General features: G+C 40.7%; 1 protein-coding gene and 1 pseudogene across 7 annotated transcripts in view; one reads left to right on the forward strand and one right to left on the reverse strand.

The window, feature by feature from the left end:
- The window catches only part of RABGEF1 (RAB guanine nucleotide exchange factor 1), a 78,822-nt gene that overhangs the window by 40,650 nt on the left and 24,435 nt on the right, over nt 1-13,737 (forward strand). For 4 of the 7 annotated variants that reach the window (XM_073012650.1, XM_073012651.1, XM_073012655.1 and 1 more), the window contains one exon: nt 3,085-3,254. In XM_073012650.1, the coding sequence (XP_072868751.1) occupies nt 3,085-3,254 (170 nt within the window). The remainder of the gene's footprint in view (nt 1-3,084; nt 3,255-13,737) is intronic. The other 3 variants (XM_073012653.1, XM_073012654.1, XM_073012656.1) reach the window with 1 other exon arrangement.
- On the reverse strand, nt 10,147-10,257 carry LOC119621412 (small nucleolar RNA U13; annotated as a pseudogene).

Genomic DNA, 13,737 nt, shown 5'->3' on the forward strand with positions numbered 1-13,737 from the left:
CAGCCTCCCGAGTAGCTGGGACTGCAGGCGCCCACCACCATGCCCGGCTAATTTTTTGTATTTTTAGTAGAGACGGGGTTTCATCATGTTAGCCAGGATGGTCTTGATCTCCTGACCTTGTCATCTGCCTGCCTTGGCCTCCCAAAGTGCTGGGATTACAGGCATGAGCCACTGCTCCCGGCCAGTATGGTCCATGTTCTTAAGTTTACTTTGTCTAACATTGGTGTAACCACTTAAGCTCTTTTTCATTGTTTCAGAGTATCCTTTCCCTTTCATTAGTTTTTAACATGTTTGTATCTTTATATTTAAAGTTAATTTCTTACAGACAACATGAAATGGGGTCTTGTTTTTTAATCTAATCTGATAATCTCTGACATTTAATCAGACTGTTTATAGCACATATATTTAATGTGATTTTTGATAAGGGAAAGTTTACCCCTGCCATCTTGCTCTTTGTGTTTATCTCATCTTGTCTTAGTTCCTTTTCTCCTCTTTTCTTGCCTTCTTTATGACCACACCTTTATCTCCACTATCAGCTTGTTAGCTATACCTCTTTGTTCTGTTACTGGTTGTTCTGGGGTTTACAGAATACATCTTTAACTTATCATCTACCTTCAAGTAATATTATACCACTTTACAGAAAAAAGAAAAAATTTAAAACGATAGTATTATACCACTTTACAGAAAAGAATCTTAAATGGAATTTTTTACATGTAATTTGTTATATATTTTTATTATACTTTTAAGTTCTGGGTTACATGTGCAGAACGTGCAGTTTTGTTACATAGGTATATGCATGCCCTGGTGGTTTGCTGCACCCATCAACCTGTCACCTACATTAGGTATTTCTCCTAATGTTATCCCTCCGCTTGTCCCCCACCACCCAGCAGGCCCCAGTGTATGATGTTCCCCTCCCTAAACAGGATTCTTATATTTCTTCCTCCCGTCCTTTGTGCTGTGGTTCTACATGTTACTTGGTGGTTCTTTCTCTCATCTTGGGTAATTTCCTCATATGCATGTGCAGTACTCAGCCACACTCAAGGGAACCCTCTGCAGTTACCTGGAGCTTTTTCTGTGTAGCCCTCTCCCCTCCATAGCATTTGCATATTTTGCCTTGCAAATTCTGGTCACATTGGCCTCCCAGAACTCCAAATGCTGTCTCCTCAATTCAGCAAGTCAGCTATGCTCTGTTTGAGTGGCCGCTCCCTGTGCCAAGACTTTAAAACTCTCCCAGCAGTGAGCTGGGACACTCTAGGACAGACTGTGTTTGTTTTCCTTCTTTCAGGAGTTAATCTGCTGTTTGCCTGTCATCCAGTGTCTGAAAACCTTTCGTTCATATATTTGTCTGACCTTCCAATTGTTAAGATAGTAGGTAAACCTGATGCGATCAGAGTTTTCCATCATGACTAGAAGCGGAATTATCAGACAGAGGAGGATTCACTTCCAAACACTAAAGAATTTTTTTCTAATCATACCGATGTCAGCACAATCTTTGGTTTTCAATTGAGATAAAAAATACTTTAGAAAAGATGTTCCCTTTTTTGTTTTGAATTAGATTGTACATGATTTATTTAAAAAAATACTTTAGAAAAGATGTTCCCTTTTTTGTTTTGAATTAGATTGTACATGATTTATTTATGTGCTTAAAAAATAGGTAGTATATCCAAATGGCGCTAACAGGTATGGTCAGAAGTTTCGTTTCTAGTTTGTCTCTTGCCCATCTAGTTCCTAAGCACCACTGCTTTGTTTCTCCCACTTTCAGACAACTTTTGTTATTACTTTCTTGTGTATCCTTTTGTGCTTTTATTCTGAGTTATAAACACATATATTCTTATCCCACTACCCCATTTTACATAAAACAGCACAGTGTACATACCTTACTTTTTTTTTTTTTTTTGAAAAGACAAGGTCTCATTCTGTCGCCCAGGCTGGAGTGCAGTAGGGCGATCTCATAACTCACTGCAGTGTCAAACTCCTTGGCTCAAGCGATCCTCCTGCTTCAGCCCCCCCAAATAGCTGGCACTATAGGTATGCACTACCATGCCTGGCTAATGTTCTTACTTTTTGTAGAGAGAGCAGCTACTTGGAGACTGAGTAGCTCGGTAGGAGAATTGCTTGAACCTGGGAGGTGGAGGTTGCAGTGAGCTGAGATCATGCCACTGCACTCCAGCCTGGGTGGCAAAGCAAGACTTCATCTCAAAAAAAAATAAAACGTACTTTTTTAAAAAATTATTTTTCTTTTTAGGAAATCATTGGGATATGGGGAACTTAAATTCCTTATAAACATTAGAGAGCATAGTTCAAAATCAGGAGGTTTAGAATGTGATCAGAGACCAAGTGGTAGTTCGTACTTTCTAAAAGCACGTACTGCCTGTTACAACATCCTTATCTCTCTTGTGTAAATGTCCCATTTTCCTTTCAGTGTGTTTATTTGAAGAGGGGAAAGAGTTGTCTGCCCAGCTGATCAGATAGTATGGTGCATGTTTCCCTTGTCTCTTCATTGTGTGTTTTGTCGTGTTCATCATGCTATTAACACTTCGGATGCATTCTTTCACTTTGATCAGTATGACTCACCAACGAAATGGTGGGTAAATAATTGTGAGTCTCCACATAAACACATTAACCTTTGCCTTTTTGTCAAGTAAAATGGGATTTGGAAAGGTTGTCTAACATTTATAAGTCATCTGACATTTCAGTGCTTCTATTGATTGTTTTTCTATTTGTTGACTAGTTTTATAAACTCAAGCAGTCTTTGAGAAGCCTAGTGGTGCCATTTCAGTGTTCATGATTGAATATATAGATCAAAGCATGATATATTTTGGCAAAGAAAATGCTAATAGAACAACTTTTATTTCAGTAGGAATATCTTTTAGATAATGTAGTTTTGTCTACTCATACTTCCTACTTGTAAAACAGATTTAGTTTACTTTAAGGAAATTTGTCCAACCATTCAAACATAAAATGATTTAAATTCAAGTTTAACTTTGATGAAACATAATTTAAATAACCTTAAGTTACATACTTAAAGTAATTCCATGAATGGATCTTTTATGTCATGAAACTTACTATGTTTAATTTTCCCAGCAGAAATTCAGGAAGCAAAAGCTCCCAGTCCTTCCATAAACCGGCAAACCAGCATTGAAACGGATAGAGTGTCTAAGGAGTTCATAGAATTTCTCAAGACCTTCCACAAGACAGGCCAAGAAATCTATAAACAGACCAAGCTGTTTTTGGAAGGAATGCATTACAAAAGGGTAGGTTGGGAATAACCATGTAGAAACACAGAGTTTTGGTTTGAGGAAAGGTCTTAGAGATAATATAGTGTAACGTTGTCATTTTATACCTGAGAAAATCAAGACCAAGAGATGTTAAATTACTTACCTAAGAAAAGCCTCTGAATCAAGCTAAAACCCGACTCTCAGGCTAGTACTTTTCCACTGCAACTCAGTGGTGTTTGGATCATCTTTGTGTGGAAATCTGACATTGAAGCCACTTGAATGATGTGCTTTAGTAACAGGCCTTTTTGACTTGTAACCTTGTAAACGGTATAAACCGCCATAGTCGACCTTTAACTCTGTGCAACCATCGTCAGGCCGGTGGCAGTAATTTTAACGGTTGTTGCAGTAATTTTAAGGGTGGTGGTTGTTGTTGTTGAATTATGTTTTGTTTTTTGTATTTTGATTTAGAATTCTTCTCATTCAGTTAGAGAAAGGACAGATAGAATTGGGACAATGAAAGGGACTTTAGCAGCTATGGAGTTTCAGTCCCTTTGTTTTATAGATGAGGAAGTTGAGAGCCAAAGAGGATAAGTGACCTGTCCAGGTTACACAGCTAGATTTTGCCAATGTCAAGTAGAACTTGTGACTTTCGCACCTGTTACTTTTACCCATAATTTCAGTGGCAGTAATTCATAAGACTGCCTGTAAAGGAATTCATTTTGTAAATAGGGATTAATTCTGTTGTAACATTCTATAACCATTAAGCTCAGAATTAGCTCCAAAAGTTCTTTCTATGAAGTAAGGAAGTCTTAGAAAAAGGAAATTAGAAAAGCAGCAGAGTGTTTAACTGTTCAGCTATATTCTAGCTGGGGTCAGCAATCACTAGGCTAATAAGCAGTAGACCTGTGTCAAAATTTTTTAGATACTGAGTTCAGCTTGTAAAGGAGAAAAGCTTGCTTTCTCACCCTTCAGAAATGTAATTAGACTGTGTAAGTAAGTAGCTCTCTTTCTTTAGGTATTTTTTCTCTCTAGAGTAAAACATTTAGAGTTAAAACAAGTAAGCTTTCATTGATCTTTTTTTTTTTTCTTAAGTTAGGAACCGTGATAGACATCCATTTTTTTTTTTTTTTTTTGAGATGGAGTCTCGCTCTGTTGCCCAGGCTGGAGCAATGGTGCGATCTCGGCTCACTGCAAGCTCTGTCTCCTGGGTTCACGCCATTCTCCTGCCTCGGCCTCCCAAGTAGCTGGGACTACAGGCACCCGCCACCACGCCCAGCTAATTTTTTGTATTTTTAGTAGAGACGGGGTTTCGCTGTGTTAGCCAGGATGGTCTCGATCTCCTGACCTCGTGATCCACCTGCCTTGGCCTCCCAAAGTGCTGGGATTACAGGCGTGAGCCACCGCGCCCGGCCCGATAGATATCCTTAATATGGAAAAATTCAGAGTTCATGTGACACCATCTTTCATTTTTATCAGAACTAAAAACTGAGGTTTTGTATTTATTTTTTTCTTGAGCCCACATGAAATGTTGATGAGATAGCTATATTAAATTAGCATATGTATACTGTAGTACTTATAGCATATATGCTGTATCATAATATGTTTTAGAAAATTGCGCAACTCAGATTTGTTGTTTCTCTTTTCCTTAGAAGTGTGATGATGTGTTCTTATTCTATAATAATTTAATAGACTTCTAAATGAGTATACTAAAGTAAAGAGGTAATTAACTGGTACAAATATCACCATATTTATTTGTAAGGCATCACTAGTTTATATCAGAGACCTGGATATGGCCTCAGATTCCTCCTGTTTTAAGAGCCACTAAGCCACCTATTTTCCATTTCTATACTATGTGTTTCATGGTTAGGTGGCCAAGTCCTATGCATGTATCTCAGTTATCTTTAGTGTGAAGTCTGCACATACTGCATATGAAAGAGATGTTTTTTAAACTGAATGTCCCTAGAGAAGCCCTTTTGGCCTTTGGCCACAAGTTAATGTCCTTTCAAATAAGTAAATAAGGCGGGGCATGGTGGCTCAAGCCTGTAATCCCAGCACTTTGGGAGGCCAAGACGGGTGAATCATGAGGTCGGGAGATCGAGACCATCCTGGCTAACACCGTGAAACCCCGTCTCTACTAAAAAATACAAAAAACTAGCCAGGCGAGGTGGCGGGCCCCTGTAGTCCCAGCTACTTGGGAGGCTGAGGCAGGAGAATGACGTAAACCCGGGAGGCGGAGCTTGCCGTGAGCTGAGATCCGGCCACTGCACTCCAGCCTGGGCGACTGAGCGAGACTCCATCTCAAAAAAAAAAAAATTAAGTAAATAAACATTCTTTACACCTGAACTAACCTAACTAACTTCAGATCAGTAATCATATAAATTTCTTGGGCCAGTTCCTCTGACATTGTGAAGAATGTGGTAGTATAAAATAGCCTTTGTACTCAATTTATCAAAACTGCTCAAAACCTTTAAATTAATGTTATTACCACCAACTAAACTTTCCAGATGGTATCCTAAGGGCCTATGCAATATGAGAATTCATTCTTACCTGTTTAAAAACTGCCCTGGCAGCCTTGCCATAAACGGATAATTGTTCCTACTGCATCCCACAGTATTATTCTTTCTAAAATTTCTGAGATCCAGAATGATCTGCTCTTGCCCATATCTTCTCCCACATCATTTCTGTTTTCTCCAATCCCAGTATATGCCAGCAGTGAGCAGTCTTTTCAGCGTATGGGTCAAGTCTAGAAAATTACATCTTTTCTGAACTGCATTAAAATTTTTAAGCCATTTTATCTTTATCAAGAAACACTTTATCTGTCTACACTTAGATTTTTTTTGTTTTTAGAATTTAAATTTCAGCACCTACATAATTTTCATACCCACTGCAGTATTGAGGTTTAATGCTTTACTATGCAACACATCTGTCTTTCTTTCTTTCCTTTCCTTCCTTCCTTTCTTTTTTTGAAGCAGCGTGGAGGTTTGTATTTATTTTGTATTTGCACCTAGAGTGGAGCCTAGTGGTGCAGTCACTGCTCACTGCAGACTTGACCTCCCAGACTCAAGTGATCCTCCTGCCTTAGTCTCCCTGGGACTGTTGGCGAACACCACCATGTCTGACTGAGTTTTTTATTTTTTGTAGAGACGGGGTTTCCCTATGTTGCCCAGGCTGGTGTTGAACTCCTGACCTCAGGTGATCCTCCCAACTTGTCCTCCCAAAGAGCTGGGATTACAGGTGTGAGCCACGGCGCCCAGTGCTATTCAGCAAATACTGTTGTTTGCTAATACTTTTCTGAAGCTTGTTTATTTTGCTCTTTTTTCTTTCTTGTTAGTCTTACTAGCTACTTAATGTTAAAACATATATACTCTTATAGTACCTCTATACATTCTTTAAAACAAGATATTTCCATTGCAAATTAGACAGGCAGCTATGTCATTAACATGGAATCCTTTTATGTTGAAAATGCAGTTGTCATCAGCTACTTTTCTGTTCTTACAAGTCATCAGAGCAAGAATTTAAATTGCTGAGCCAAATTAATAAAGCTTAATTTTTAAAACCTAATCTGTACAACATAACTTGAATTATTATTATTTCTTTTTGAGATAGGAGTCTTGCTCTGTTGGCAAGGCTGGAGTGCAGTGGTGTGATCTCCGCTCACTGCAACCTTTACCTTCCAGGTTCCAGTGATTGTCCTCCCTCAGCCTCCCAAGTAGCTGGGATTATGCATGCATGTGCCACCATGCCTAGATAATTTTTTTTTTTTTTTTGTAGAGACACGATTTCACCATGTTAGCCAAGCTAGTCTTGAACTCCTGACCTCAAGTGGTCTGCCTGCCTCAGCCTCCCAAAATCCTGGGATTATAGAAATGAGCCACCATGCCTGACCTGATTGTTTTTTTGTTTTTTTTTTAATGGAGTCTTGCTCTGTTGCATATGCTGTAGTGCAGTGGCATGATCTCGGCTCACCACAGCCTCTGCCTCCCAGGTTCAAGCAATTTTGATGCCTCAGCCTCCTGAATAACTGGGGTTACAGGTGTGCACCATCATGCCCAGCTAATTTTTTGTATGTTTAGTAGATACGGGGTGTTACTCTGTTGGCCAGTCTGGTCATGAACTTGTAGCCTCACATGATCTCATAGCCTCACCTTGGCCTGCCAGCATGCTGGGATTACAGGATTGAGCCACAATGCCTGGCCTAACTTGAATTTAAGAATCTCACCTTAAGAACCAAGCTTCACACAGGTCTGAGAGTGATTATGGATTCAGGAGGATTCAAGAGTATATGTGGTCACTTATGAAGAGGTATACATTCTCTTTGTCATCTGTACAGAGCTTCATGTGGTGAGGGTAATTTTATAGCATTATAGAGACCCAATTAAGTGTTAACCTTTCCCATAATAACTAGAAAACCATATTACCTAACTGAATGAGATCTGTGGCTTTGTAAAGAACTTTTTTCTGTAAATTATTTATATGAAAACGCTCACTTTAAGACATCTTTAGACTGCAATTAAATAAAAGTAAATAAAACTTCTAGAAAAACTCTTTTGCTGCTCAACCTATTTAAATCCTGCCCTTGCTAAGTGTTAATAAATCCCTCAGATACATTTTTTCCCTATTCTGAAAGTGTAGCTTGTCCTACTTTTAAAGGGGGCAGGCTCTACTTCCTCAAAGTACCTACCCTTTAATTTGTTGGATATTGCATTAATGCGTTTAATAAACTCGGGGCCAGACGCAGTTGCTCACACCTATAATCTCAGCACTTTGGGAGGTCGAGGTGGGTGGATCACGAGGTCAGGATTTCAAGACCAGCCTGGCCAATGTGGTAAAACCCTGTCTCTACTAAAAATACAAAAATTAGCTGGGCAGGGTGGTGCTCACCTGTAGTTCCAGCTACTCAGGAGGCTGAGGCAGAAGAATCACTGGATCCTGAAAAGTGGAGGTTGCAGTGAGCCGATCATGCAACTGCACTCCAGCCTGGGCAGCAGAACAAGACTCCATCTCAAAAACAAACAAACAAAAAACACCCCTCATTTTTTGGGTTTCTCAATTCAGTTATTTTTATTTTTTTAATTTGTATTAATCCCTTAATACTCCATTCATGGCAATCAATTCAGTTTCTACAGTAAGACTTCTTAATAGTCATTCTGATAAGCTCTTTTTTTTTTTTTTTTTTTTTTTTGAGACAGAGTTTCACTCTGTCACCCAGGCTGGAGTGCAGTGGTGCAATCTTGGCTCACTGCAAACTCCGCCTCCTGGGTTCACGCCATTCTCCTGCCTTAGACTCCTGAGTAGCTGGGACTACAGGCGCCCACCACCACGCCCAGCTAGTTTTTTGTATTTTTAGTGGAGACGGCTTTCACTGTGTTAGCCAGGATGGTCCCTATCTCCTGACCTCGTGATCCTCCGGCCTTGGCCTCCCAAAGTGCTGGGATTACAGGCGTGAGCCACCGCGCCTGGCCGATAAGCTGTTTTTTCTAAGGAAGCAGTTAAGCACAACATACCACCTTTTGCTTGTTTCACTGTTATTTTTCTAGCCAGTCCTTCTATAAAAATCTGATACTGAGCCGGGCACAGTGGCTCACGCCTGTAATCCTAGCACTTGGGAGGCCAAGATGGGTGGATCGCCTGAGCTCAGGAGTTGGAGACCAGCTTCGCCAACATAGTGAAACCCCGTCTCTACTAAAAATACAAAAATTAGCTGGGCGTGGTGGTGGGTGCCTATAATCCCAGCTGCTAGGGTGGCTGAGGCAGGAGAATCACTTGAACCTGGGAGGCGAAGGTTGCACTTAGCCAAGGTCGCACCATTGCACTCCAACCTGGGCAACAGGAGCAAAAAAATCCCTGTCTCAAAAAAAAAAAAAAAAAAAAATCTGATATTGATTATATTATATGGACTTAAAGCTTTGTACCTGAATGAGGACAAAAAAATATACAATTTAAGACATGGCTATATCTTAATTCTCATGTTCTTTTCCAGAATAAGTAGAAAGATAAGTGTCCTTCTATACCTTAAAATGACTCTGCTATTCTAAACTATATGTTTAATCAAGGAGTAGTTTGCCCTGCCATGTAATTACTGTTAGAAGAACAGAAGTATGTACCCAAAATAAAGAACCTTTAGCCAGCAAATAGGCTTTAATTATTGTGAGAACTTCAGTAGGGGTAGCAACCCAGGACCCAATTTTAAAATTAGAAGCACTGAGGATGAGAAGTGAGGCAGTGGAAATAGCTCTGAGCTCTCTGAATCTATAAGTCATAAGGAACAAAAGTAGATATAAGATATATTTGATAATTATATTGAAGGAATAAAAATAATTTAAAACGTGTCATAGAAGCATAGAGTGACAGGCGAGAGGAAACTTAAATCATCATCCCGGAGCAGCCATGGTGGCTCCATGCGTGAGGCTGGTGCCACACAGTCTCCCGGTGTCGGCAGTGTCTCCAGGCCTTCTCCTCAGTTCTGCACACAACTACAAAACAAAAGAACAGTTGCCAGCACTTGGAAGAGGACGTGGATCCAAACCAAATGGGGGACAGATACTCCCTCTACAGACAAGATACTCATGGAAGAAGTCAAGTTGGAAGAGCAGCTGAAGGAGGCTGTGGAAGAAGATAAGCAAGCATTGGCAGATACTGAGGGCTCGCAGCAGAGCAGCCAAAAACTGGTGGAGGAGGCAAATATGTACAGCATTCAGGGCTTCTGCAAGGACTCGTTAGAGGCGGCAGATGTTTTGGAGAAGGCAACACTGCGTGTTCCAGAAGAAGAAATTAAAGACAATAACCTTCACCTGAAGAACCTCTGTGAGACTCTCACAATGAGTGAAGTCCAGATTCAGGAAGTGTTCAGCAAGCACTGCCAAGCTGAACCCTGTCAGTGCCAAGTTCCACCCTTATGAGCATGCGGCCTTTTTTTCATCTTTGTTCACATCCAACAGGCAACGTGCCAGTGTTGTAACAAGGTTTGAGGGAGGCATATCTCACACATGAAAACCCAGCGTGAAAACCCAGCCGTCACACTTACGCATCACAGGAAGATCTAGCATGAGGTCTTGTTCCACATGCTGGTTTAGGGGAAAGAGCTGAGCCCAGTGGTTCTAGTTACTAAAGTGAGGTTCAAGCTGCATGGGCAGCTCCTGAGACCCGCCCTTGTTGGTGTGGTGAAGAAGGCTTAGCTGCCTCTTACAAGACATTTTTTTTCTTTAAATCTCTTTCCATAATTCATGAAAAGCTGGTTCACCTTTTCTCATCTATGAATACTTTTGACTTTCCCCAAGGCTCTTGGAAAGCAGAAGTAACCAGTGGGTAAACAGCACAGTAAGCTGATCTCACAGTTACATTAATGAACTCGTATTCAGGAGTGTTCTTTGATTTTTAGTACCACATGTTTAATCATTCCACTTAGTAAAAAAAAGGCCAATAGGAGACTACAGGTTATCTGGATTTTCATGAATCACACTGTATCTGCTCAGACTCTAGTGACATCAAAGTATTTTAAATGAACAAAATGTCTTTGGGAATTCCGCTTTTTGGCAATCTGGACACTCCTGTCTGCACTGTGTCTCTCTTGTCCTGCTTGTAGCATGGGAGTTACTGGATTTCTTAGCCCACTAAACATTTCATTCAATAAAGGGAAAGCAAGGGTCGAAACATTTCTTATGCTAAAAATAATTTTATGATGACCTTTATGAAGAACATGAGTTCCTTAGACACTGTCTAGCTGCTAAAAATGACAGATTTCTGGCTTTTTTGTTTGTTTTTGGAGGTGCAAAATGAGCATATGTACCTTAACGGTTCCCACCACCTTTATTTTGCCAGTAATTGAATTTGAGAAAATCAGTTAGTTTTGCCCTGTTTTCTTCATCTAAATGTGGAAATGTTTAAATCTGTGTTCTACTAGTTACTAATGACCTCAAGATATATTCCCTGGTGAGATGGACTTTCTCAGAATATGAGGACTGCATCCTTGGCACACTTTAAATGTGTGTTTCATTTTTCAAGAGGATTAAAGCCCTCATGTTTCTTTTCCTTTAAAAAATTATTGAAGGTAGCACAAATTGATAATAGAAAAAAATATGGACATCAAAGCTAAAACCTAAATAGGTTAAGCAGTTAACAGCAGTACAGACAAAACTTAACCCAGAAAATAGACTGTGACGATTCACATTGTAATGACAGAAGTTCCAGATGAAATACACAGAAAACATGGTCAAGGAAAATAGTCAAAGGTTTTCAAAACTGGAAGTGGAAACAAAGATCTCAGCCAGACCATTAAGAAAGTGTATAGAGTGCCTCTCAGCATAATATTCAATGATAGACACCCACTTATCAATGTCTTAATCACAAAGTAAAACTTTATTTTAGAAAAATAAAATAAAATGACAACTTTACTCAGATGTTGTAGAAAAGATGCCAGGTGCGGTGGCTCACGCCTGTAATCCCAGCACTTTTAGGAGGCCGAGGCGGATGGATCACGAGGTCAGGAGTTCAAGACCAACCTGGCCAAGATGGTGAAACCCCATCTCTACTAGAAATACAAAACTTGGCGTGGTGGCACATGCTTGTAGTCCCAGCTACTCGGGAGGCTGAGGCAGGAGAATTGCTTGAACCTGGGAGTATAGGTTGCAGTGAGTTGAGATCGCGCCACCGCACTGCAGCCTGGCGACAGAGTGAGACTCCATCTCAAAAAAAAAAAAAAGCTGTTTTAGAAAAGATGATCCCATACAATGATTAGAGAGTACTTGAGGAAAAGGATTTGCTCACTGCTCTACTATCTTTTTTTCTTGGAAGACTATGACAAACCTTTTGGAGTTTTGTAGAGCTTAAAAGAACTTACCAGCACAAACCTGCTCTCACTTTGCCCCTTTGGCAAACACTGTGAGGGGCCTGAGAGTTACCTTATTTGCAGGCTAACAAATTAACCTGCCATAGTTTCACAGATACTGGCCAAAGACACGAGTCTCCTGGGTCAGAGACAACGCCAGTTCCTTACAGCAGCAGCAGTAGCCAGACCATTTGCATTTGTGCTTATCCCCTGAGTATCTGTTCCTATGGGATCATGCAGAGAAGACCAGGGAAAGCCTGTGCATGCAGTGAGTTGTATTAGAGGAGAGGAACCTTGGACTTAGGGATCCTTATTACACAGTAAGCAGTCTAGCCTTTTCTCTTGAAGGAGGTACTATCTCTGTCTCCTAAAGCTGTTTGCTATACAGAAATCCTTGAAAAGATGTTGCAAAACAAAGGCAGTCATTGTCTTTGCTCACAGATGGGTAGAAAGAGATCTATGGAGAATTGTCTTCAGCATCTTATAAAGGGAGGAATGGTAATAAATGGCCACATTCATTCAGTCAACCCATACTGAACACTAACCATGTGCCTGGCCCTGTTCTAGGCGTGAGGATATGGTGGTGAACGGTGCCCTCGTGGAGCTAACAGTTTAGTGGGGGAAATGGACAATAAGCAGATCTGTAACATAGTGTAAGTCCTACAAGAATGGAAAGCGGGACGAGAGACAGAGTGGCAGGGGAGTTCTTTTACATTATGAAGTAAATACTCTACTGGAGCATAAACTGCGGTGGAAATAGAAAGGGAGTTTTCGGCCGGGCGCGGTGGCTCAAGCCTGTAATCCCAGCACTTTGGGAGGCCGAGACGGGCGGATTACGAGGTCAGGAGATCGAGACCATCCTGGCTAACACGGTGAAACCCCGTCTCTACTAAAAACACAAAAAACTAGCCGGGCGGGGTGGCGGGCGCCTGTAGTCCCCGCTACTCGGGAGGCTGAGGCAGGAGAATGGCGTAAACCCGGGAGGCGGAGCTTGCAGTGAGCTGAGATCCGGCCACTGCACTCCAGCCCGGGCGACAGAGCAAGACTCCGTCTCAAAAAAAAAAAAAAAAAGAAAGGGAGTTTTCTGCATTGTACTGTAAAATTGTAGGGGTTGTATGGAGCTGAGGAGAACATGATACACCAGTAAGACAGGCCGCTCGGGTCTCTAAAAGGAACTCAGAGAGTTTCTAGTTGGAAGTGAGCACTACAGGCTGAGCATCCCTTATCCGAAAGCCTTGGGACCAGAAGTGTTTCAGATTTGGGGTTTTCCCAGATTTTGGAATATTTACACATATATAAGATAACTTGGGACAGGGACCCAAGTCCAAACACAGAATTCATTTGTTGTATATATATCTTACATACGTAGCCTGAAGGTAATATTATACCACATTTTAAGCAGTTTTGTGCATTAAACAGTTTTGGCTGCTTTTTGACTGCGGCCCGTCACATGAGGCCAGATGAGGAATTTCCCACTTGTGGTGTCATGTCGCCACTGAAAAATTTGGGATTTTTGAGCATTTCAGATTTTTTATTTTTGGGTTAGGAATGCTCAGACCTGTAATAATAATCACAAGAATGAATATGGTTTGTTTTAAGTGCTAAAATTTGGTGCAAATGAAAGGTGTAAAACCATGTGTAAACTACCTAAGAAGATTAAATGAATGGATATGCTTTTGCAGAAAATACATGAAC

Source organism: Chlorocebus sabaeus, chromosome 28, assembly GCF_047675955.1.
Source record: "Chlorocebus sabaeus isolate Y175 chromosome 28, mChlSab1.0.hap1, whole genome shotgun sequence".
NCBI classification, from domain to species: Eukaryota; Metazoa; Chordata; class Mammalia; order Primates; family Cercopithecidae; genus Chlorocebus; species Chlorocebus sabaeus.